Below are 26540 nucleotides of genomic sequence, written 5' to 3'. Positions count from 1 at the left end.
TTGAAGTATTTTAAAGATTTTCGTTGTGTATACGACCTTTGGTCGTTACAACATGCCTCTTCACTACTAATTATTAGTTAATTAACCATTAATCATTATTATTTTTATTTACATTATTTGTATTATTTCTATATGTATTTTATTCCTAACACCAACTTGGCCCGCTTCGCCTTGCTTAGCACTATTGGCCCTCCCAACCCTCTTGCCAAGCTACAAGAATGAATCACTCAATCTTGTACTTATACTTTTCCAAAGGGTGCAACACCATGGGTTATCAAAATACCATCAATCATCAAAATACCATGGGTCTATGGGTGCAAAGCCCCATCAAATAGCCCACTTGCCCCACACATGAGAATACTCCCAATGCCACCCAAAAGATCAACATACTACAGTTTAAGATAAGTATAGATCCTCAAAATTTTCCCAAGTCTTAGTACTCTAACATTTTGTAATAAAACACTGACTTTTTTTTAACAAAAAGAAATAGTTAGGTTTTAGAAATTTTATTGATAGGATACTAAAATCTCTCAAAAATGTTGTAATGTTAGAACATATTTTAGAGATGTTGATTATGCGACTTAGTTAGACATGTATGCTCTGCTTGCCTAGGTCGGTTGAGGGAGAAAAGTCCCTAATTATACATGATGTACATAAATTTGAAATAAAACATAAAGTTTTTTCCCACAAAACAAAATAGTTAGGTTTTTGAAATTCTATGGATAGGGAGAGTTGTCAACTATGTTCAAAAACAAATATTGAAAGGAAAAAGGAAAGGGGAGAGAGATAACACAAAGTGGGATCGAAGACCTTAGAAAAAGGATCAAGTTATAGGCTCAATATGTGAAAATTCCATCACTGCAACAACTGATTTATTTTACCTACTTATTTCCCGATACGTTATTTATGAAAATCCTTCAGTAAACATTAAAATAAATTCTGCTACAGATATCACATCATAATACAGAAACAAACACATGCACAAGATTTAACACATCGACACAAATATTTTGGACAATTGGTTCCTGCAAAAACCCAATGTACGAAAATCAATGCAGCAAGGGAGGATTTTATTATTCAGCAATTCTTCAGTACAACTAGGTGCCAAACTGGCTTACCCAACAGAGATAAAATTCTTCAGCACTTCCCCAGTCTCAGTGTTAGCCTGGCTGACCTTTGCGTAGCTCCCAGACCCTCTGCGTCAGCCCCTACCTCTCTGCGTTAGCGCTGAGCCACTCTGCGTCACCCACACAAGCCCTCCAGTGATTGTGCAGTCTGTAGCCTCTGCATCTGCCTCTCCAACCTCTGCGCTATTCCCCTAGTGTTGTTCCCGACTCTTTGTTCCGTACTTGCTGCCTCCTGCTACTCTCCAGACCACTAGTTTGAATTTCTCAACCAACCCCGCTCCAGAAATCAAATTGACCAGTCTCCCTAAGTGTGTTCTCCAATTGACCCTCAAGCCTCTTCTTATACTTTTCCTGTTGGTCCTTCAAGGGCCGAGATTAAATCTCTAATCAACCGCTAAGATTAGATTTGGCTTCATCCATGACTTTTGGAACCTTCTAACCCAGTTTTATATTAATATCCATTAATATTTTATTTTTCCTAAGTTTAGACTTAGGAACTCCATTAAAATTATTAATTATTTTAATATCTCCCAAACCGGTTAGAATTTGCCCAAACCATTTCTAGGACTTGGAGATCTCATGTGCTTTAGCTTTTCCACCAATTTTCATGGCTAGAGCACATTCGATGCTACCCCAAATCAACACTCCCTCTTAGCAAGGACTGTGCTCTAGTAATACTCCACATTGAGCATCACCCTCATTATCAGGCACCGGTCCCTGTGCCAATGCTAGGCCTCCCCGCCCAACATCCTTTGCATTGTCGCATCATGTACTGCTGCTCCCTCTGCATCTGTGTTGCTGCTGGTCCATCTTTCCAACACTACATCTGGACTGCAAACTCCTCATCATGTTGCATCGTGCTACTGTTGAGTTCTGACTGCTACTGCACTGCAACATCATACCCATTTCTGCTACTGAAATGGATTCTTTATCATCCCCATGTTCTCCCTGAAATAATCAAACTTGGTTCTTCCAAGGGCCATGGTAAGGATGTCTGCCACTTGTTCTCCTGTAAGAGTGTAGCTCAACTGTACAGCTTCTCGTTGGACACAGTCTCTAACAAAGTGACACCAAATATCAATATGCTTTGACTGATTGTGAAACATTGGATTTTCAAAGAGCTTGATGCAACTCTGATTATCACACATGATCCTGGTCGCCTCCATCTTTCTTCTGAATAGGTTCACCAGAAGTTTTCTAAGCCATATGGCCTCGCACGAAACTATGCTTACGGCCATATATTCTGCCTCAACTAAGCTCAGAGCCACGGATTTCTACCAGGAGGTCATTCCTGATCCAATGTTGAAACAGTACCCAGAGGTAATTTTCTAATCCACGAAACTTCCTGCCCAATCTGCATCAGTAAAGCCACTCCATCTGATATCCTTACCCCTGGTGTACAAGAGTCCATAATCGATTGTTCCTTGTAAATACCTAAGAACATGTTTGGCTGTTGCCCAGTGCGCCCTCTTCGGCTCCACCATGAACTGACTGAGGGAGTTGACAGTGTAGCAAATGTTTGGACTTGTATTGACCAGATACATCAGGGACCCTATGAGCTGCCTGTATAAGGTGGGATCAACATCTTTGTCTTCTGATGCATCAGTTTTCTTCCAGTTGGTTATCATAGGAGTAGCCATGGGTCTACAGTCCTCCATCTTGAATATCTTCAGGATTTCTGTAGCATATCTCCCTTGCCAAAGGAAGATCTACCCCTTTTGCTACCAAACTTCCAACCCCAGGAAATAATGCATTCGTCCCAAATCCTTCATGTCGAACTCAGTGGCTAGATTCTTCTTGCAATCCCCTATGAGCCTGGATGATCCTGTAAGGAAGAGATCATCCACATATAATACTAAGCAGTGTTGATAATATCGCCGAAAAATCGGCGATATTCGCAAATATCGCGATATTTTCGGCGAGCCGAAATATCGCCCCGAAAAAATCGCGATATTTGCTGATTTCGAATTTATCGCGATATGCACGAGATTTCGGCGATATTTTGTCAAATAGCGCGAGACGACCATAAATATCGCCGGCAGCCTTTATAAAATGGGTTTAGGGTTTTCGTTTCACGTCAATGAGCCATTTCGGTTTCGTGAGAGCTGGAGACGCTGCGAACGGTGGCTGCGGAGGGTTTGAACTTTGAACTTTGGCTGCTGCGGAGGGTTTACAACTTTACAGGTATGCCGGATGCCCCAGCGTTATAATCAACAACGAATTCCATGCAGGATTGTTTGACGTCTGCCTTATGCGCTATACTATAAAGTTTAAACCAATGTTGCACGAAGCGGGAGCGAAGCGGAAGCGTTTTTTGGAAGCGGGGACGCCGAAGCGTCATTTTCCAAAAATCTAGGAAGCGAAGCGTCCGCGGAAGCGTCTGCTATATATATATATATATATTTTATATTTTTTTGCATTTATACTCAAAACAAACATCCCAAATACCAAATTAATTGTAGAAGACATGAAAACATGCATATTTTTGCATAAATCAAGATAGATATAACATCCATTGTACATTAATGATCTAGAATCTAGATTCTTCTCCTCTTGTCTAGCCTTTGCCTCTACCTCGATTGTCTAGGGATATTAGTCAACATTGCCCAATTTTGATCAAACTACCTAATTCAAGACTTAAAATATGGTAGAAAAAGCTTAACATGTTTGATCGATGATTTTGACTTGATTGAAAGGTAATTTTTTGCTAAGGGCGTGCCGCGTGACAAAGGAGTTCAACAATTAACACCACCAACACCAGGGTACATATAGGGCTTGGTGCTCTTGATTAAATGCTAATCGCATACCTTCATACTTGATATAATCTAATGAAATGCCACAATCCCATTGATCCTGAATACCTGAAAACTGTTAAGTCTGCTGAATTTTGAATAGGATATGAAATTCTATTTTCTCCATATGAAGTCCAATGAGGCTGGAACCACTCTCAAACATTCTGAGTCATTTCATGGTAATGTTAAAAATTTAAGTAAAAGGATGAAAATGAAAAATAAAGGAGAATGTCACTTTTACTTTAAGAATTTAACATTACCATGAGGGAGCATCTGCTATATTTATATTTTTTTTTGCTTTCATTTGTCACCCTAACCCAAGGTGGACCCACCCCCAACAAGCAAACTCACCTAAAATTTAAAAAAAAATTGAAAAAAAAACGATTTTCTAAATGCTTTTCCGGAAGCTTTTCTGGAAGCGTACGGAAGCGTCTGGGAAGCGTCTGGGAAGCGCCTGGGAAGCGTCTGGGAAGCGCCGTACGAAGCGCGCTTCGGCGCTTCGGAAGCGCCAGCGCTTCCAAATTTCCAGGAAGCGGCTAAAAAATCCGGAAGCGCGCTTCCGGCCAAGCTTCCTAGGCGCTTCCGTACGGGACGCGCTTCGGGGCTTGGAACCGGGGGGGGGGGCGCTTCGTGCAACACTGAGCAGGACCACGCAACCAAAATTGGGGTTTCCCATGAAAGACCATACCTAAAGTCAAATGGTCAGTAAAAGAGATCCCACGGGACTAGAATGCAAGATTACACTTAATATCCAAAAGGGGCCTAGGGGACAAGGGCATAACCTAACCCATTCTTTCCGTTGAAACCCCCCATTAATCCATGGCCAGGAGTGTCCATGATAAGCAAACTAAAATAATCAATTACCAAATGACAAGGCATACCTTTAAGTTGGGGAGGCCCACCTTCAAACAGACGATCATGGCAGATGGTCGAGGGACCACATGGTTGCCTCAGGTGGCGAAGAAATTACACAATGAGCTAGATGGTGGCTACAGGGGGCTGTTGGCTCCAGGCTGAGGACCATCTTCGAGAAAAAAAATTCTCCTAGGAATATCACCCACAAAATGGTGGGTAACAATGCCCTAGCAACAAAACCCTTGTAATGTCCCAAATATAAAATTTGCAAAAAATAGCTTTAGAAATTTAAGCCGTCACTACCATAAACAATTTGCACAAATCAAACCACAAAATTTATGGCAAAAACGGGAAATAGAATTTGCAACTGAATAATAGACGATATAAACATCCAGAAGATCTCAGTCTTATTTTATTAATATGTAAATAAGTTGGTACAAGAGCAGGAATATGGCTGAGATGATGGCGCGCCAAATAGATCTACAATAATGCCACAACTGGCCTACAAAACAAACTGAAAATCAATAAACTGTACCCTATGAATCCTGAATGGATCCACCAAGGAAAGAGATGGGTGCTCGCCCACTCTCACTGAATCACCCAAGGGTTTCTGTCCTGGGGCTATTGCTGAAGTAGAGAACCGGGTTCTCAAAATCTCACCACAAATACAATACACAAATCTAAGATGCCTCCAAATGACCTCCTCCTCCTCTTTTATAGATCTCATGGATAGATCTCCAAGCCTCTAAAAGCACCTTATTTTTTTATTTTTCAACTATTCTAGAAGCTCCTCCATTTACTTTATCTTAAGTGACTTTTTAATTTAATTTTATTTCACTTAAATCACTTTTGGGCCTTTTCCTCCAATTAATTATTTTTCCTTAATTAAATGACTAATTAAAGTCATTTTTAATTAAGGAAAATGGTAAATTTTCCAGCATACTCTCTCTAGCCACTAGAAATTACTTCTCAGCATCTCATCCTGTAGATCTTCTCGTTTTGGTTCCAACAAGCTATTACACTGAGGTGTTTTATCAAATAATCTTCCTGGAATGCCACCTCCAACATAATTAAGTTAGGCCCCATAATAATGCTAATTTTTTAAAGTTTTCGGAATGCAGTGGAACGAAAGGCAAGTTTTGTAGATGATGCAATATGCCAAGTGAATGCCATTGGATCCCATAAAAACTCCTCAAAACTCCTTCGGGACCCCCGATGATATAATCCTGCTTCTGTGGCCTGGCCATCACATACCTTGGAAACCCATCATGGTTGTACTATAGAGAAAAATAAAAATGGGGACATGACAAATCCTCCCGCCCCAAGATTGTTTTCCCTCACGTAATCCACACCTATCTACTGTAGAGGCATCTGCAAACAGATACCAAAATCCCATATGAACCACTGGTCCACATCATGCCTCCAAGCAATCCAAAAATGACTGGATCCCTCAATACCTGGATCCCAAGCCCATCGCTGACTCATCAAGCTACTAGTAGTTCCACCTGGATCCTAATGCCACCATGGCCAATCGTCGCCCAAATCCCATGGCCCTAATTCTGCTCTATCTCTGGCCATAGATGCTACTCCACCAGTAGAATACCAACTCATCACCTCTCTCTAGTCCAACCCTTCGCATAGACCAAGGTCAACCCCAATATGCTAATGTTGTGAAGGAATGTTGATGGACGACCAACCTATGCCTAACTGCCAACTGGGGCATGTAGTGTCCCCTATCTCTAAGGGCCCCTGCTACACCACACTCCTGACTAAGAATGACACTCCATCAAAAGGATACCAACACATGATCTCCCCCCAATCTACCCCGTGGAAAGAATCGAATGCATGGACCCCTATGTAAGGAACAAATCTACTGTGTTGTCACTAGTCCATGCTCAACTCATGTTGCTCTGTCTGGTCCATCAGCAAGATCTGTCCAAGCAACAAGATCTGTCCAAGAAATCATGCTCCTCTCCCTATAATGGATAAAAGTGGGCAAGCTTTGCTACATGCCCTGTCAATGTACCATTGGAGATGGTTGCTCCCTAAAAGTACTACAAGTTTGCCAACTACCTGTGCATCTAACTGCACTTCATTAATGGGTGGGCCTAAAGATGGATGCACCACCATCTCAAAAAGATCCTCCCTTATCTGATTGGAAACTCTAAGCTCCTCCAGTCTACTAACCTCCTACAAATCTATACTATCATGCTCCATTGCCTCCTGATGACAAGTGTCTGCAAATAGTACAACCCTACTAGTATTTTGTGCATTTGTCTACTCCTCATCAATGGTTGGTCCAAAAGAAGGTTGATCATCCTTCTCTATCATGAGCTTAACATGACCCTCCAATTGGCTCTCCACAAAAGGTTCATCATGCATCTTGTGCATATCATCCTCATCAATGTGAAAATCTGGAGACCCAAATTTCTACTGCAGCAACTCATTAAGTTTCTTCTATTTGTTAAATAGCTGAACAAATTATTTACTGTGTTCTACGGTAAATATCAAAACCAATACACTACAGCCTTCACTAACTAAATTATATGCGGAAACAAGAACTGAGCAAGAAGAAATACACAACACAAGTCACACCGTTGTTTTCAGAGTCTAAACACAACTTAATTCATCGTTTATATATATATTATAGACTACAGCCTTTTAGCCATTCACATGTCTGGTGTTTTATTTCTCCATCTTTTATGTTCTATTTTTCGTTAAGCTTATTGTTCAGTGGTCAGATCTGTCACGACTCACAGTTACCAACTTACCACAATCATATTATACTAAATCGTTTCATATTCAGAGTCCAGACATAGCATTAGCAGTCTCCATACGATTCTCCCATAAACAATTTAGCATAGCATACAAGGGAATGCGAATGTTTGCAGATAGATAGTGCTCACTGCTAAGAATTATCATTTGGCAGATGATTATTGTAATATTTTAGGCTTCTGTACAATGTATTTCAAATCTTCTTTTTAATTTCAAAGTGAAATTTCAGAGATGACCACAACTCAAGTCTCAAACAATAGTTTTTTCTGTTTTAACTTTTTAAGTTTTTATAGCATTTCATGGGTGGTGTTGTGTCATATATTTGTTGCACACATAACGTATGCCCTAAGTTGATTGATATTTCTTCTAACTGCTTGAGCTTCTGTTGTATTTAACCGCATCTCATAAACCCACATCACTTTCATAGCAACAAATCTACACACTAATTTGCATATTACCCATATTTTTTAATGACAAAATTTGAAAATAATGCATGTATAAAAGTTTAAAACAGTGTAAATAAACAGACTCCAGAGTTCCTGAAAATAAACTAAGAGATCTAACCTGTGGGTTTTACAGTTTACTTGACATTGTTGCAACTAATTTTGTCTGTTGAGGTCTCTTCTTATGGATCATACTTTGAAGAATAATTTCTGAGTGAGTCTGGATAGCCATGATATGCAACCTCTAATGGTGAGAATGTAGTTCTGGGATGAAGTTATGAGAATTTTGGCAGTTGATTTGAATGTTTGGGATCTTCTTTACAGGCATTGGCACATTTTCTTTTAAGTTTTTCTTGGTTAAATGATAAATCTGAGGACATGGCATATGTGGTAGTATTATATTTTTTATTGTGTTCTTAAAAGTTAAAAAACATCTAAACACGGTAATACGGTATTGCTTTATTGAACTTAGTTCAAACTTCAAAGAAATAGTTCTCACCTTTTGACAGTTTCAATCTTTAGCAGATTCACTTTTTTTCCAAATCAATGGCGCTTGCTTTTGAGTCTATACAATGGTTCAAGAGCCACCATCTAACACTATTTTGGCTCAGCCGCTCAGATTCCTAACTTATTCCAAGACTGTCTACGACATATAGACTTAGCCTTTAGAATCTATCCTTACACTTTTAATTTTTAAAAGCTAGGCTATTAAAAATTTAATTTTCTTTCAAGACCTTTGGATTTTTCTTGTAGAACTTTGTTAAAGTTTATTCCATTTGTCTTTGAAGAATGAGGATTTGATATTGAGACCTGCACCCATGGAATTTCGTAAATTCGTATTACTTATTAAGTTATTAAGTTACTAATTCCAAATTTTTTTTGGTGCTGTAGGTTTCCTTTTGAGTTAGCAACTTAGCCCACTACAAAATACAAATATGCCAAAAAACTTGGACCCATTTTGGGAGTATGGGATCCCTGATGGTGGGACAAATCGTGCATATCTTTCATGCAAATTGTGTGGGGACAAGATGACAGGTGGGGTTACACGACTGAAATACCATCTTGCTAGACTCCCTGGACACGATGTTGGCATTTGTCAAGTTTCTAGTCCGGAGCTTATACGAAAAGCTCTTGAGGCAATTGAAGAAAAGGACAGAAAGAAGGAAGAGGCTGAAAGAAACAAAGCTGAACGTGCAGGTAGATCTTTTGGGATATCTTCTCCTGATTTTCATGTTCAGGGTAGTGGCCCTACTGGCCCTAGTGGGAGGGGCTCCACAACTGGCACACCATCACATGCTAGCGCTACTGCTAGTGTGAATGCGAGGTCATCATTTTTTGTTCCACGAACAGGAGCTGGAGCACAACCTGGCATAAAATCGCTTTATAAAAAAAAGGAGAAGGAAGAAGCAGATAGAGTCATGGGGAGGTGTATTTTTTGGAGCGACTTACCTCTCAGCATCACAAAAACCAATCCATTTTGGCAACCAATGTGTGATGCTATTGCTGTTGTGGGCCCAGGGTACAAAAGTGCCACATATGAGGAGTTGCGGGGGCCAATTCTTCAAGCAGAAAAACAGGACATCAACTCTAGATTGGCGGAGTTGAAACAGACATGGGAAGTCACTGGATGCACAGTGATGTCTGATGGTTGGACAGATAGGAAGGGTAGGACCCTTCTAAATTTCTTGGTACATTGTCCTAAAGGTACCATGTTTATTAAATCGTTGGATGCATCAGAACATATCAAAGATGCAGCAACGATATGTGAGTTGTTAGATGGGTTCATTCAGGAGATTGGTGTGCAGAATGTGGTGCAAGTCGTAACAGACAATGCAGCTAATTATGTGTCTGCCGGCAGAATGCTTATGGAGAGGCATCCCACATTGTTCTGGACTCCATGTGCAGCGCATTGTCTTGATTTGTTGCTTGAGGATATGGGGAAACTCTCCTTCATCAAGGAGGCAGTTGATATGGCTAGGAGCATCCCCAAGTTTATTTATAACCATGCTTTTGTTCTTAGCCTTATGAGGAGGTTCACTAGAAACAAGGAGTTGCGGCGTCCTGCCATCACACGTTTTGCCACAACCTTTATTACTCTTCAGTCTTTGCTTCGATGTCAGTTCGAGTTGAAGCAAATGTTTGTGTCTGATGATTGGCGTGCTTGTAGATACAGCAGGAGACCTGATGGGAGAGCCATTGAAAAAATGGTGTACTCTGAGACATTTTGGCGTGGAGTACAGGAAGCATGTGCAGTTAGCGAACCTATAGTAAAGGTTCTTAGATTGGTGGATGGAGAGAAGCCTGCAATGCCTTATTTGTATGAGGGCATGGATAGGGCCAAGGAGGCCATTCGTTCCTATTATGCAGACAAGGGTTCTGCTGGCCTTAATAGGCAGATGATGTTATGGGATGTGATCAATAGTCGGTGGACAGGGATGCTTCATCGACCCATTCATGCAGCAGCACTCTTCCTCAACCCTGCATTTGCATACAAATGCAATTTTCGTTTTGATGGCGAGCTGATGGAAGGGCTCCATTCCTGTATTCAGAGGATGGTACCTGATTCTGAGGTTCGTAGCAAAATCAGCCGCGAGATACATAATTATCAGGATTGTGTTGGCCTATTTGGCTTTGATGATGCCATTAAGGAAAGGGCCCTCTTCATGCCACGTAAGTGACAAGTCATCACTCATTAGAAATTAGAAATTTGAATTTAATTATGTTTTAACTTTTAACTTTTAACTTTTAAGTTTTTGAATTTTTTATTTCATTATTTTGTTGTAGATCTTTGGTGGCGAAGCTATGGTGCAAGGGTACCAAATTTGCAAAATTTGGCTATACAAATCTTGAGTCAAACATGTAGCTCTTCAGGGTGTGAGCGCAATTGGAGTGTATTTGAGAAAATACACGCCAAAAAGCGCAACAGGTATAACTTTGAACTCAAGCCTTCAGTTGAGCAATTACACTTATTGTAATTTTTAATTTTTAATTTATGACCTTCAAGTGTCAAGAGTCAAGAGTCAAGACTCATTACTTTTTTTGACACTCTTACAGGTTGGAGTTCGCACGCCTCAACAATTTGGTGTATGTGCATTACAACATCCGACTTCGAGTGAGGCAAATAGAATCACCAGTGGATCCAGATGCCATTTCCTTAGACAATATTGATGTATTGTCTCTGTGGAGGGTGGAGTCTCAGGAGCCCATATTGGAGGAGTCTCCTTCATGGTTAGAGCCAGTGGCAGATGATCCATTAGAGCAGGGGCAGCAAGAGGAGGACTCGGAGTCAGAGGAGCAGCAGCACTTAGAGGAGGAGCAGGAGGAGCAGGAGGAGGAGGGCACTGCGGGAGCATCAGCATCAACACCATCTGCTATAGATATAGGAGAGCATAGCTCCATGCCTATCACTCATTATTTGACATTAGGTGCAGAGGCAGTGTCAGGGCCTTCTACTACTAGGGGCAGGCCTGGCAAACAGCCCATCATGTTTTCCCGTAAAAGGGGGAGAGGGCAGTAGATAGATAGCTGCTAGTTTTATTTGTTATGCTACATGTAACTCATGATGATGAGATACTTTTATTATTATATGTGATGTTATTTTGTATTGGTTCTCCACATTTGAGTCCTTGAATGGACAATTATCAGGGATTAGCACGATTTGGTATCGCCTTTGATATATCATTTCTATTTGACATCATATATATCAGTGTTTTCTTCATATTTATGTGCCAATGTGTTTATTTCATGTTGTTATTCCTTTATATGTTTAAAAATCTGAAAAAAAATGAATATATTATGCATTTTTTATGCTTGCTTTTGTTGTTTAAATTCTGAACATGAAGATGTTGCTTTAAAAATTAAAATAGTTTCTTGAGTGTTTGCTGGGCACTGTATAGTTATACTCATTTAATGCCAATTTTTTGTTTTTTTTGTGCCGTAGGTTTGAATTAGTTCACTACAAATGTCAAATATGCCAAAAGCCTTGGACCCATTTTGGGAGTATGGGGAGGCTGTTGGTGGGGCAAATCAGGCATATATATCATGCAACTTGTGTGGGACCAAGATGTCAGGAGGGATTACACGATTGAAATACCATATGGCTAAACTCTCTGCATATGATGCAGATGTGATGCCTTGTATGGTTTCTAGTGCAGAGGTTATACAAAAAGCTTGTGAAGCAATTGCTGAACAAGACAGAAAGAAAGCTGCTAGGGAGAGGCCAATGGTCTCAGATAGATAGCTGCTAGTTTTATTTGTTTTGCAACTTTTGCTACATATAAGTTTATAACTCATGATGATGAAATACTTTTAAAGTTTTATATATGTGATGTTGTTTTGTTTGAGTCCTTGATTGGACAATTATCACTATCAGGGATCAGCAGGATATGTGATGTTATTTTGTTTGAGTCCTTGATTAGACAATTATCAGGGATCAGCGGGATTTGGTATCGCCTTTGAAGTTTGATGTATCATTTCTATTTGACATCATATATATCAATGCCTTCTTCATATTTATGTGCCAATGTGTTTAGTTCATGTTGTTATTGCTTTATATGTTTAGAAATCTGAAAAAAAAATGAATATATTATGCATTTTTTATGCTTGCCGATATTTGCCGATATTTTCGCCGATATTTCCGATAAGATATTTTCCGGACCCTCGTCGATATTTTCCCGATACCGATATTATCAACACTGATACTAAGATTAGAGGCTCATTCTCTACAACCAGATAGTAGAGATTTGGATCTGCGTCACTCTTGACAAATCCCATTTTCTGCAAGTAGCCATCAATTCGCCCATACCACGCTCTAGGTGCCTATTTCAGCCCATACAAGCCTTTCTTTAATTTGCATATATGAGACTTCTTCTCATGTGTCTCAATGCCCTCTGGTTGTTCAATGTATTCCTCTTCTTCTTTCACACCGTTCAGAAATGTCATTTTGACATCCATCTAATGAATCTCCCACCCCATCTGTGCTGCAAGAGATATCACGGTTCTAACAGATGTATACTTGGCTACGAGGTGAAGGTCTCTCCGTAGTCAATTCCTTCCTTCTGAGCATACCCCTTAGCAACAAACCTGGCTTTCTATTTCTTAACATTGCCATCTGCAGGGTATTTGATCTTGTAGATCCATCTCGAACCTACCACTGATCTGTCTTGAGGCCTTGGCACTACCTCCCAGACTTTGTATTTCTTAACATTGCCATCTGCAGTGTATTTGATCTTGTAGATCCATCTCGAACCTACCACTGATCTGTCTTGAGGCCTTGGCACTACCTCCCAGACATCGTTCACCATTATGGAGTTGTACTCCTCTACCATCACATCCATCCAAACCTGATGTTGAGTTGTCTCCTGAAAACTGGCAGGCTCCCCATCTTGAGCTACTAATGCCTGATATCTATCTAGTTGTTTTCGCTCCCTCTTATTGTTCCTTAGCGCACCGACGAAGTCATTTGCATCTTGCAGAATCTGACGAAGATCCCTGCTCGTTCTTCCTCTGCCAGTGGGTACTTCTGTTAGCTCCTCCTCATCCTATGATTCTTCCTGACCCGAGGAAGAATTCTTTTCCTTCGTTGGTTGAAGAGGTTTGACCAACCGTTCCTCTTTTGACTGCTCCTCAAAAGGCATTTCTCGAGATTTTTTGAAATCCCTGTCTTCCATGAACTTCACATCTTGTCGAATTACTACCTTCCTACTCCCTGGAAGATAGATTCTGTATGCCTTAGCATTCTCGCTATATCCCACTAGATATCCTTTCTCTGCAGTTTGATCCAGCTTCTTCCTCTTTTCCTCGGGTATGCAGCAATATGCTAAGCTCCCAAATATCCTGAAATCACTGACTTCAGGCGTCTTCCCTGTGAAGACTTTCTCTGGAGTAATCTTGCCCAATGCCCGATGAGGAGTTCTATTTTGAACATAGATTGTTGTGTTGCATGCTTCTGCCCACAGGAATTTTGGCATATCCTGATCATACATCATGGCCCTAGCTGCTTCTACAATAGTCCTGTTCTTTCTTTCTGCTACTCCATTCTGCTCCGGATTGTAAGGAGTTGTCCACTCTCTTCTGATGCCCTCCTTAGCGCAAAAATCAATGAAGTCCTTATCGACATACTCTCCACCATTATCTGAGCGCAAAACTTTTATTTTCTTCCCAGTCAAATTCTCCACCAGAGCCTTGAACTCTTTGAATCGACAGAAAACCTCGTCCTTGGTTTTCAGAAAATAAATCCAAGTTTTCCTTGAGTGGTCATCAATGAAGGTAAGGAAGTACTCAGCACCACTAAGAGCTTTAGTGGACATGGGTCCGCAGATATCTAAGTGTATCAATCCTAGTACACTCTTGGCCTTGTTTTTACTTCTAGGAAATGCTGCCTTGGCATACTTTCCTAGAGCACATCCTCTGCAGACATCATCTCGTTCTGTACTAAGATCCAAAACCCCTGTTACAGTGCTCCTGAAAATTCTCAGAGCCCCATGGTGCAAATGTCTCATTCTTTTGTGCCATAGTTCGTTCAAATCCTTGTCTCCATGACTGCCTATTAGTGCCATTGGTGATTCTAGTTGTAGTCTGTACAACCTGTTACTTTTGATCCTGATCTGCACTTTCTTTTTCCAACTCGGATGTTTGACGTATAATTTCTCCTTGATGAAGAAAACGTCATAGCCTTTGTCTTGAAGTTGCGACACGGAAAGTAAGTTCATCCCCAATCCTGGTACATGCAGCACATTGGTAGCACGGAACCACTCTCGTTTCTGTTTGAAAAACTATGGTACCCCTCCCTACTGGAGTACATTTTTCCTTGTTGCCCATGGTGATCTTGAAGTTCATCTTCTCCTGCCGATAATCTGAGAAACATTCCCGGATTCCCATCATATGCCAAGAGGCCCCACTATCTATATACCATACCTCTGATTATGCAGAGCTAGTCACACAAGCCACTTCTTCTTCCAGCCTAGAAGCCAACATAGAGAAATCGAAATCACTTTCTCTAGTGCAATTTTCTGAAAATCTGTGCGAGTCAGCATCATGGTCTCGACCCATAATTGATTTTCCCTTCCTATCTCTGATTATTGCTCTGATACCATGTGAAAATTCTATCACTGCAACAACTGATTTATTTTACCTACCTATTCCCTGATAAGTTATTTATGAAAATCCTTCAGTAAACATTAAAATAAATTTTGCTACAGATATCACATCATAATACAGAAACAAACACATGCACAAGATTTAACACATCAACACAAATATTTTGGACAATTAAGCCCCGGAAAAACCCAATGTGGGAAAACCAACGCAGCAAGGGAAGATTTTATTATTCAGCAATTCTTTAGTACAACTAGGTGCCAAACTGGCTTACCCAACAGAGAGAAAATTCTTCAGCACTTCCCCAGTCTCAGTGTCAGCCTAGCTGACCTTTGCGTAGCTCCAAGACCCTCTACGTCAGCCCCTGCCTCTGTGTCAGCACAAGGCCTCTCTACATCACCCACGCAGGCCCTCCAATGACTGCGCAGTCTGCAGCGTCTGCATCTGCCTGAGAGGCTATGCATTTGCCTCTCAAACCTCTGTGTTGTTCCCCTGGTGTTGTTCCCGACTCTGTGTTACATACTTCCTGCCTCCTGCTACTCTCCAGACCAATTGTTCGAATTTCTCAGCTAACCCTGCTCCAGAAATCAAACTGACTGGTCTCTCTCAGTGTGTTCTCCAACTGACCCTCAAGCCTCTTCTTATACTTTCCCTGTTGGTCCTTCAATGGCTAAGATTAGATTTGGCTTGATCCATGACTTTTGGAACCTTCTAACCCAGTTTTATATTAATACCCATTAATAGTTTATTTTTCCTAAGTTTAGACTTAGGAACTCCATTAAAAATATTAATTATTTTAATATCTCCCAAACCGGTTAGAATCTGACCAAACCATTTCTGGGTCTTGGAGATCTCATGTGTTTTAGCCTTTCCACCAATTTTCATGGCTAGAGCACATCCGATGCTACCCCAAATCAACACAATATGCAAAAGGCTTAACTAAGACTAAGAATGAAATAGGAAGATAAGACATGTGTCTTATAGCCAGGGTGCAAGTCATATCAACGTTTGCAATAGACTATCCAATAGCCTGGTAGGAAGTGAATAAAGGGCTTGAACATATATGTAATGTCCATGAACCAGCAATTTCTATGTTGGAACTAGTGTGCTTTCAGGAATCTACCACAGTTTATAATTTTAAAAGGTAACTGGGCTCTAGGGTGAAGCATTCAGCACCAGACTTCAATGTCTTTTGGTTTGTTTGTTTGGAAAATACTGCTCATATTAACAGAATATATGGTACATAAATAATATATAACCAAGGTTGTGTAGTTGACAGAGTCCAATGTTTCAGGATATCTAACCCCTAATATTAGTTTTAACTATATGGCTAAATTCTTTTAACACCAATAAAAAACTAAACTGATATATTATATTGAAAGCTTTTAGTTTAATTGATGACCTAAAATCTGCAAGATTGCTAATGGTATTCTCACTGCCTCAAACAAGTATTGGAAGAGAGAACACTGGCTGAATATGTTTAGTATATTGTACGCAGGAAGAATTTCAGTAGGATACCAATGACATGGTATCATAAGGTGCCAAACAGTGTTCTGCTAAAACGCAGCTTGAGAGAGGTCTGCTGTGATTTATGTCATCACTTTTACTTTGCGTATCACGTGTTTTCTTTCTTCAACATGCCACTATCTCTAAAAAGTGAATGAGTTAAATCAGGTACTCATTCTCACTCGTTGAGGTGATTATTAAGGCCACTGCAAGATGATTAAGGGATGTCTAGAGTTAAATTTACGTTTTTCACTGGTTTTTGGCAACTTTTGATGGTAAATCGGACTATTGTTGACTTTAGTATTGTTACAAGGATTTTATGCAGAAAATATGTAAACCTTGCGCTTGCTCAAACGCACTCGCCAAAATACAGTCAATTCAAGGCCAATAGGTGATTTAATTTTCAGATGTGACTGATATTAAGAAAAAGGTAAACTTGGGAAAATTATATTAAGCATACTCACAATGTTCCATTTATAAGCTGCAAAACTCTCCTATGATTAGAACGGCATTGTTCAACAAGATCTATTATAACTTCATCTTTGAGGGCCTGCATGCGAAACACCAAAACACTTTTAAAACACACTCAACTATGATATCATCATTTCTGCTTGCTACCATAACACAATAATGAAATCTTAAAAAATTGTTTACACTGAATTTTCAGAGAACTGCAGGTGGAATGCAATGTCAGGATCTTGAATGGATATTCATCTATGTCAAAATGATTATTAGAAGGAAACTTAAATGTTTTCAACCAAATAACAATCCTATCGCTCTCATGTAGAAAGCATCAAAGGTCAAAGAATTTATGCAAAGGAGATACACAGTAGAAAACATACTCATAGTCATATGTTAAGCCTTCTTAGAATCCTTTGTTGAAATATGTAACTAGGTTCAGTCTTCATAATGACGTGTAATCATGATTTTATGTAATTAATGTAAAGAAGAAAAATAAAATTATTTTATGCTTGAGACATGGGTTTCATGCTCAAGGAATTTTATTTTATAGATGAAGCTCCCATTGTGAGCTATTAGGTTTGGTCATTAAGTCATAAAGTCAATTGAGTCAATGTCATGTATTGAAGACCCATTTGGGCATGTTACATATTGTAAAAAGAGAATGTATTTGAGTCATAAACCCTCCAAGACCTTGTCACAAGCACTCCTTCAAGTCAGCCTTCAAAAATGAATGAAGATGATTCTAGAATAGCATGTCAACCTAGTTACAAGGTCAAGTCTGTTGAAATATGTAACTAGGTTCAGTCTTCATTAATGTATTTACGTCAATTTGAAATGTATTTATCAAATGAATGAAGAAAATATATTATTATGTCTTATTAAAGCATGGGTTTCATGGTTGGGTCATCATGTTTTAGGTCAAAGTCCCCATTGAGGACTTCTAGGATTTATTTTGGGTCATTAGAGTCATTGTCCACTTAAAGAGACCCTTCTTGGGCTTTTGAATCATGTAAAAAGAATTAGTATTGAGTCAAATATGCTATTTGTCCCCTCCGCACCAAGTCAACCTCAAGGAGATCAAGTCGGCCTCAAGAAGGACAATTCGACCTCACTGGAAGGCTATATATACAAGGCAGTTCGAATTCATTTGGAGGAATTCACACTCTCTCATATAGTTCGATATCCAAGAGAAAGTGCTAGGAAGTGCAAAGTAAGAAAAGAAGACAAAAGAAGTGCGAAATTGGAGAAAGAAGAAGAAAAAGGAAAATAGAAATTTTGGGCTATCTCTCTCTCTCAAGTGGATTCCTCTAGGAGATCGAAGTCTCTCTTGTCAGGTCAAATTTTTTGCTGATGTTGCTGCTGCCAGTTGTTGGGTTAAAGTTGTTATTGCAATTTGATGCTACTAGGTCAAAGTCGCTATTGAAGGGTTATCATCTGCAAAAAGGAAGAGAGAGTTGACTTGGTGTGGAGGAAGTCTTTGTCTAGGTCAAGAGTCTTGGATTATCTTGTGAAACTATTGAAGGAAGAATTGTTGACCGGGTTTTCCTCTAGATAGGGGTTTTACCTTGGCAAAGTGCCTACATCTTGTGTCTTGTGTTTTTGAGATCTTCATACAAACATAATTTGGTAATTGCTTGATGAAAGATAATATAACAAAGAAGCAAAAGGAAGCCAACATAATTCACAAGTAATTATCAAGAAAGAAAAATCTAACCCTAATTCTACTAACATTGATTTCTCAACATGGTATCAAAGCTAAGGTCAAAGAAGATTGAAGATCACTTTGTTGGCTTGAAGGAAATGAATACTCCCTCTATCAAGAAGAGCTTCTACTACTTATCTAACAAAATCAAAGGTCAAGGGTTCCTGGCTGCACTTACAAGTTCACTTAATAATGATAATATAAGGATTATTGACAGTAAAGCATCTAGGCATATGACAAGGAAGAGTAAACAACTTCACACTCTATCAAAGGAATCATCTTCTCATGCATTGGAATTGGGAGACAACAAAAGCTATGCTATTAGAGGCTTGGGATCAACATCATTGAAGTTGGAGAATGGAGCTAAGGTGAAAAATGAGGAAAAATACGGTTTCAGGATCTATTGAAAGGAATCTAAGGAACTTCAAGAAGTTGATTAAAGGATCATATAAGGAGACCTTATAAGGAAAGAAGCTTACTATCTTCAAGGACAATGTCTAACACAATAAAGGGAGAGAACAAATTAGAAGGAGCATCAAATTACAATGCTTGGAAGAAGAGGATAGATCTCATCTTCGAAAAGAATAAAATCTTGGATCTAGTAAAAGGAAAAGTGAAGAAGTCTACAAAGAAATCAAGAAGTCTAAAGGGGCCAAGAAAGAAGGGGCAGGGATCAAGCAAACTTTGCCAAAGAAGTTTCACCAAAGAAGAGCATGATGGAAGGACCCAAAGTCAAAGACTTATTTGCTAGGAACTCTTACGAACTCTATCCCTTGCATATCCTTCTACTCTAAGTTTTGAATTGCTTTCCTTTATGTTTTGATTTCTAAGATTAACATATTTTGAAAAACATTTTTGAATTTATTTTTTAACGATATAGGTATCCCTCAAGCTTAGAGGGAGCCCTTACCAGCTTCCAAATATAAGTATCTTATTACCTTTTCATTTTTTAGTTTTCCTTACTTATCTAAGTCTGTTTGCATTAAATACTAATCACATTTATATTCATATTTTCCTTGTTTAGGAAAAGCTTGTTGATGTTGGAATTTCTAAATTTAACCCGTTAGAAATTCTTCCTCTACTATCTGGTTTATTTCTTCCTACTTGTTTAATTACTTAACAAGTTATTTACGCTTTCCCACTACTTCCCGCCTTGGTCAGCCCTCTGATCTCTTCTTGACGAAGAGTCGCCCACAGGTCTTCCCAATCTTGAAGACTCGTCTTGCCTAGTATGCTCTGGACAAATACCTCCCAATCCTCGGAAATTACGTTCAGTGCGGTCCTCACCATCAATTCCTCATCTAGCGTGGCCCTAATGGAAGTTAGTTGGTCACGGATCTCCTTCAAGCGACCGAGGAAGACATCTACCTGCTCTCCCTTCTGCATCTGGTATGCCCTTAGCTGATTCTTCAGGAGCATCTTCCTCTGCATGGAAGTATGTTGGTACAATGTCTTCAAAGCATCCCACATCTCCTTTGTTGTTTCCTTCTCAACAATATGTGGTACCACATGATCCTTGACCCCATCAAGGATGATGCACTTAGCCTTCGCCATTGCCTCCATGTACCTTTCATTAGCTACCGGGTCAACTGGGACAGCTATCACTCTCGTGACGAAGCCTTTGAGGCCATGTCTGTCTAGAATGGACCAGTGTTTTACAAAACGGACTCGGATTCGGACTCGGCCGAGGATCGACTCGGACTCGGACTCGGAAACGGCAATGACTCGGCCGGCTCAATTTCAATGACTCGGTCGTTGTAAAAAATACATTAAATATTTAATTTTTTTATAAAAAAACATAATTTTAAATATTTTAAACATAATTTTAAAGATTTTCATTCAAGTTTCCAAACACACAACATTATAATATACATGGAAGACAACATATGATCAAAGTAGGCTCATCAACCAATCCATTATATCAAAATGGTACGGTGTACCCAATGGCAATAGTAAATACATAGTCAACTGTAGTCTGTCATACATGATCAAAGACTCAAGAGTCAAAACAAAATACAAATAACCAAGGAGGCTAGTAGCTAGAAGTTAAAGTTATTAAGGTTTTTTCTTGGGCTTTGACCTGAGTCTCTTCAAGGTTTTTTCTTGGGCTTTATTGCTTATCTCTCTGTGTTGTAATTCACTGCTCTGGGGCAGATCTGAGCCCAGCTTTGGAGCATAATTTCGGCCTATTATGAGGCCATTCCGAGGCAGAATCTGAGCTCTGTTTAAGGACAGTCTGAGGCAGCATTCGAGGTATCAAGGCCAAAGAGTTTCAGGGCATATTTTGAGGCCTTAATAGCCTGTCTAGACTGTAGATCAGAGGCTGAGGTTGCACTGTTGTAGGGCCATAGTAGCCTTGAGGAAGCCGCACCAGTTGAAGCCTGTTTTAGACACATATAAAGGGTCGTATTACCCCTATGACAGCAGTTGTAAGAGAAGGTTCAAGGCCCCAGGCTAGGAGACTAGTCTAGGTCTCTTTTTGAAGCAAATGGACAGTTGAAAAGAAGGTATGTAAAGCTGCAGGAAGACCTATTTTAGGCTGCAAGAAGAGGCCTATCTTGGACGCCAATGAAGACCAAATTTGTTGTAGGAGAAGCCCGACTTTAAAGACAGCCTTTGAGGGTATATTCTGAGATTTGAACAAGACCGAGTTGCTTAGCTCGTGTGCAAGTCAAGATCAAAATTAAATCATACTTTGAAGGATTGATTAAAAGTGCTACCCTGAGACAAAATTTGAAGTAGGAGTAAAGGGTCAAGGCCTGTTGAGCAAGGATAGAATCGAAGGTTAATGCTTGGTTTAGTCATAAGTTGGAAGGCCTGAGACGGCACTTCCAAGGGCTGAACTTTGGCAGCAGAAGGCAAATCAATGGCAGAAGAAACAACACTCAGTGGCAGCTAGACATCTTCAATTGATATCTGAGGTATGAACCAGATTCTCCTTTCGTTTAATGGTTGAGCTGTATATCAGTAAAATATCTTTGTACTATTGTAAAACAACAACAGCATTTGAAGAACAGATCAGCAAAAAAGTGTTAAATTTTTGGTTAATACGCTGCCCAGCCGGTTTTGAATGACTCGGCCGTTTTTTGATGAGACCCGGCCGGGTTGACCGGGTCAGCTATGACCCGGCCGAGTCATTGGCTGACTCGGCCGAGTCATAGCTGACTCGGCCAGCCGAGCCGGGTCAAAGGCCGGGTCAGAAATTTTTTTAATAAAACGGAACGAAACGGCCGTTTCCGTTTCGGTACGGCCGTTTCGTAAAACACTGGAATGGACAAGATCCTGGCCTTCCAGACCACAAAGTTGGACACTCCGTCCAGCCTATCCTGATCTCTCAACCCATTCACAGCCATCTCACTACTCTTCTTTCGACTCCTTCAAGTCTCTCTACTTCCCTCCTGGAAGTCCTCTGTTCGACTCCTGCTAAGTCTCTCAACTTCCCGTTTGGAAGTTCTCAGTTCGACTCCCTCTGAGTCTCGATTTCCCTTTTGGAAATCCCTTTGCCAACGTCAAGTTGCGCCACTCCGATCGTCTGTGCAACTGCACCACTGATTCGGATTCCTTGGCTAGAAATCTGCCTCAGCAACAACTCCCTCCACGTTGGTCTTTCCCTGTTAAGTATTGTTCTGACCAAAGTACTCCACCAGCTTCGCTCCGCAAATTACCCACAGCCTCCTATACCACAGCAACTGAAGGATTGAGCCATTTGGCTCTGCACAATCCCGGCACCAGCAAATCAGCGCCCCCAGCCAACTGCATCAACCCACCTGGCCTCTGTGTGGCTCTGCGTGAGCCTAATTCTGCCTCCCTTAACCTCTGCGCTTTCTTTCTTTGGCCCAGAATGATGACACAGTCCCTCTGCGTCACTCCTTCCTCTATCGCCTTCTGCAAGGATCAACTCTGTCACTCGAGACAATTGAATCTGCTGCAAATGCTCTGCTCGGCTAATGCCTTCAGTTCTCTTGTGATCTGCAACCATGCTCTAATACCATGTTGAAATGTCTAAATTTAACTCGTTAGAAATTCTTCCTGTAATATCTGGTTTATTTCTTCCTACTTGTTTAATTACTTAACAAGTTATTTACCATGTAAATACTGAAAATAAACACAAGTACAGTATCAACATCTACAAATCATTGACTGAAAGAAAACAAGCATAGAAGTGACATCGTTATTTTTGGACCAATGTCCTCGGAAAAACCCAATGCAAAAAAACCGATGCAGCTATTCAGAGAGTTATATTATTATGCAATTTATCAGAGTACAACTAGGTGCCTAAACCAGCTCACCCGACATAGAAAAATACATAGCAGCAATACCTATATATCCGGAAACAGGTATTTAGGAAACCTGTCCCACGAAACCCTCTCTGGCACAACTAAAGCTTAGCGCTGGCCCTTCTGGCCTCTACGCCAGCCTCCTACTGACCTACGTCAACCCCAAGACTCTCTGCGTCAGCCCTCTGAGGCACTGCGCAACCTCTGGGAGCCTTTGCGTCACTCCCTCTACCCTCGGCATGGATGACACAGTATCTCTGGGCTCTGCACTACCTTTGCTAGGCTCTGCGTGGCCTAGACTGACTGCTGCTTTGGCTCTCTCCACTTCTGTGCTAGTCTCCCAATATTGTCCCTACCTCTCTACCTCGTACTCACTGCCACTCGCTGCTGATCATTGATTCAACTTTTCTTAGCAAACCCACTCTAGCAAAATGAATGACTGATCACTCTAGTGTGTTCTCCAACTAACCCTCAAGCTTCCTCTTATACTTTTCTCGTTGGTCCATCAATAGTCGAGATTAAATCTCTAATCAATGGTTAAGATTAGATTTGGCTTGATCCATGACTTTTGGAACCTTCTAACCCAGTTTTATATTAATACCCACTAATATTTTATTTTTCCTCAGTTTAGAGTCACTTTAGACTAAGGAACTCCAATAAAAATATTAATTATTTTAATATCTCCCAAACCAGTTAGAATCTGCCCAAACCATTTCTGGGTCTTGGAGATTTCATGTGCTTTAGCCTCTCCACCAATTTTCATGGCTAGAGCACATTCGATGCTACCCCAAATCAACACTTGAATGCTCAAGGAACATGAAAGAAGGCTTCACAAGACCAAGCAGTGGAATTACAAGGTTTGTTAAAACAAAAGGTATGCCTTAGACTTTAAGTTTTGATCTCCTCATGATATTCATTCTTGATAAACTATTCTACATTACTAACATTAATGTGTCTAGCTCTCTTGAATCATAAAGAGTCTTCATTGGGTGATTCATCAATGGATAAATCTACCCTCCTAACATCTTTGATTACTCTTGTGACACCCTAGAAAGGTTCTTTGTGAAAACCCTAACTTAAGGGTATGTCAATGATAATGCATGGAACCCTAACCTACTTAGGGTTATTGTTGAAGTCTAGAGAAAATGTTTGATGCTTTGATAATGTCATGTTCGGGGTTTTGGTATGGTGATGTTTGAAATCCCAAACCTTTGAAGTATTGATAAATTAGGGTTTGTTGTATTATGTATTGAAACCCTAGATCATTAGGGTTTGGTAGGTTGTATAAGCAAGACTCGTATAATGTCCTAGAAATAAAATCCTCGGTATATGTGTGTTTGTCTGAACAAAACCCTAGTCTGATCAAGTTTATTATATGTCTAACTTTTAATATATCGATATTTGTGTCATTGGGTTTGACTAACACGTTATGATATGCTAATGCATGATGATGGAATCCTAGATATATGTGTTGACCTAACTGTTGATGGTCATGAGTCCTAGGGTTTGAAAATAAGCCCTAGTCAAAGTTTGATTCTCTAGGATGATAGTATTTGTGAATTCTAGGGTTTTGTAACAAAACATTAGTAGAAGTTTAGTTCTCTAATATGTGATGACAAGTGTGATAATCTAAGATTTATCTAAATTTGAGTTGTGATTAGTTTTGATTGTTGGAGCTTAAAGGCTCATGTATGAAATCTAGGATCTTGCACTAAATCCCAATGGAAGGCTAACATATGAGTTCTAAAGCTGTTAAGATGCATTGTAGAACTATATTTTGAATAGCTTCTAAGGTTTGCAATATTTGTGTCATACCTCTGGAAGAAATATTGAAGCCTTAGATCTAATGAAGGTTGTTCTCTTTATTGAGGTGCTCAAGTCTTGATGAAATCTAGGGTTTATGACAAAAAAAAAACCTAGCATATAGTTGAAGTATAAAAGTATGTGTTTCTTATTGTTTGTGAAGCTAACTAAGTTTAGGTGTTTGATGTCTAATGTCGAATGCTTCCATTATTGTATGATTTTGATATCGTTAACTTCATGCTTCTATAGATTTGGTTGTACTTGCTATCTAAGTTGTGCACGTACATAAAGTGAAAATTCGATTACCCGAATCACCACTGCAGCAACTGATTAAGTTCCTTTTATTTGTTAATTACTGAACAAATTATTTATTGTTTCCTATAGTAAACACCAAAACTAATACACTACAGTCTTCACAAATTAAATTATAAGCAGAAACAAGAAACTGAGCAAGAAAGAAATACATAACACATTACACCATTATTTTTGGACAAATGTCCCCGAAAAAACCCAATACGGGAAAACCGGTACAGCGGCTGAGGATTTGTTTTATTAAGCAGTAGTTTCCTAATACAATCTCCGGATGCCTTGCTGGCTATCCAATACAGGGAATATTACTGATAGAAGAATAGTGAGAAGTACCTCACACTATCACAGGCGATCTCGACTGATCCAGCCATAGAATGGCTTGCCCCTTGCTGCCTCTACGCAGTCACTCCGTCAGCCCAGCGTCACAGCATCTAGGGATAGCATCACTTCCTTTGTTGATCGATTTGCGTCCCAGGAACTTTGATTTCCACCTCTCAGTCTCACACCCCAGCTTTCGGATTCAGAAATCGCTTCCTCCAACAAAAAATTACGGACCTCCTCAAGGCTCTGTGCTGCCTCTGCGTCAGCCTACGTTGGCCAGCTTAGCCTCCGCGCTGCCTTTGCATCAGCCTACGCTGGCCAGCTTAGCCTCTACGTTGCCTCTGCGTCAACCTACGCTAGCCAGCTTAGCCTCTGCGCTACCTCTCCCGGATCTCCCTCTGCCTCCTCTGCTGAGTATTCCCGGATCAAAAGAAATCTCCAACCAAAACTATCCCTGCCCCTCACTGCAAAAGATCACTTCGAATTCTCTTCCTGGCAACTGATGTGCTTCAAAAATTCGATCTTCTAATCTCCACTCGATGTGTTCTCCAAGCAGCCATCGATGTCCTTATAATCCTCCAGCTGAGAACCAACGGCCCAGATTAGATTCTAATCAATGGCTAAGATCATTTGGACTCGACCTTCATCTTCTTCTAGAATTTTCACCCACAGTTAGATTAATACCCTTTAATTATTTTAATTCCCTAAGTGTAGACTTAGGCACCCATTAAAAATAATTAATAATTTTAATAAAATTTTCTTCGGGTGAAATTTCCCAAAACGATTTCTGGGTATTGGAGAATGCATGTGTCCAAGCCACCCTACAAATATTGAGGCTTAGAGCACATCCGATGCTACCAGAAATCAAAATTCTCTCTTAGCAAGGAATGTGCTCTAGTATTGCAACCTATTGAAGCTTCACCCTGCTCTATAACATCTCCCTCTGTGTTGTTGATGTCTGACACCACTGTCCATCAACTATTGCACAAATGTTGCATTTGTACTATTGTTGGGCCTACCATCGCCAACATTGCATCTATACTGCAACTCCCTCTTAAATTCTAAAATTGTGC

The 26540-nt window shown here is 40.1% G+C and overlaps 1 protein-coding gene across 2 annotated transcripts in view; it reads right to left on the bottom strand.

Annotated features, from left to right (window-relative positions):
- Positions 1-26540, bottom strand: part of LOC149161225 (TOM1-like protein 3) — a 276511-nt gene that overhangs the window by 107517 nt on the left and 142454 nt on the right. For both annotated transcript variants that reach the window (XM_089436920.1, XM_089436919.1), the window contains exon 8: positions 17058-17143. In XM_089436920.1, coding sequence (XP_089293046.1) covers positions 17058-17143 — 86 coding nt within the window. The remainder of the gene's footprint in view (positions 1-17057; positions 17144-26540) is intronic.

The sequence above is a fragment of the Pinus tabuliformis genome, chromosome 5_2 (assembly GCF_031772625.1).
Source record: "Pinus tabuliformis cultivar Carrire ecotype Pingquan chromosome 5_2, CPIR1, whole genome shotgun sequence".
In the NCBI taxonomy this organism is placed as follows: Eukaryota; Viridiplantae; Streptophyta; class Pinopsida; order Pinales; family Pinaceae; genus Pinus; species Pinus tabuliformis.
This window is presented reverse-complemented; position numbering and strand designations above follow the sequence as displayed.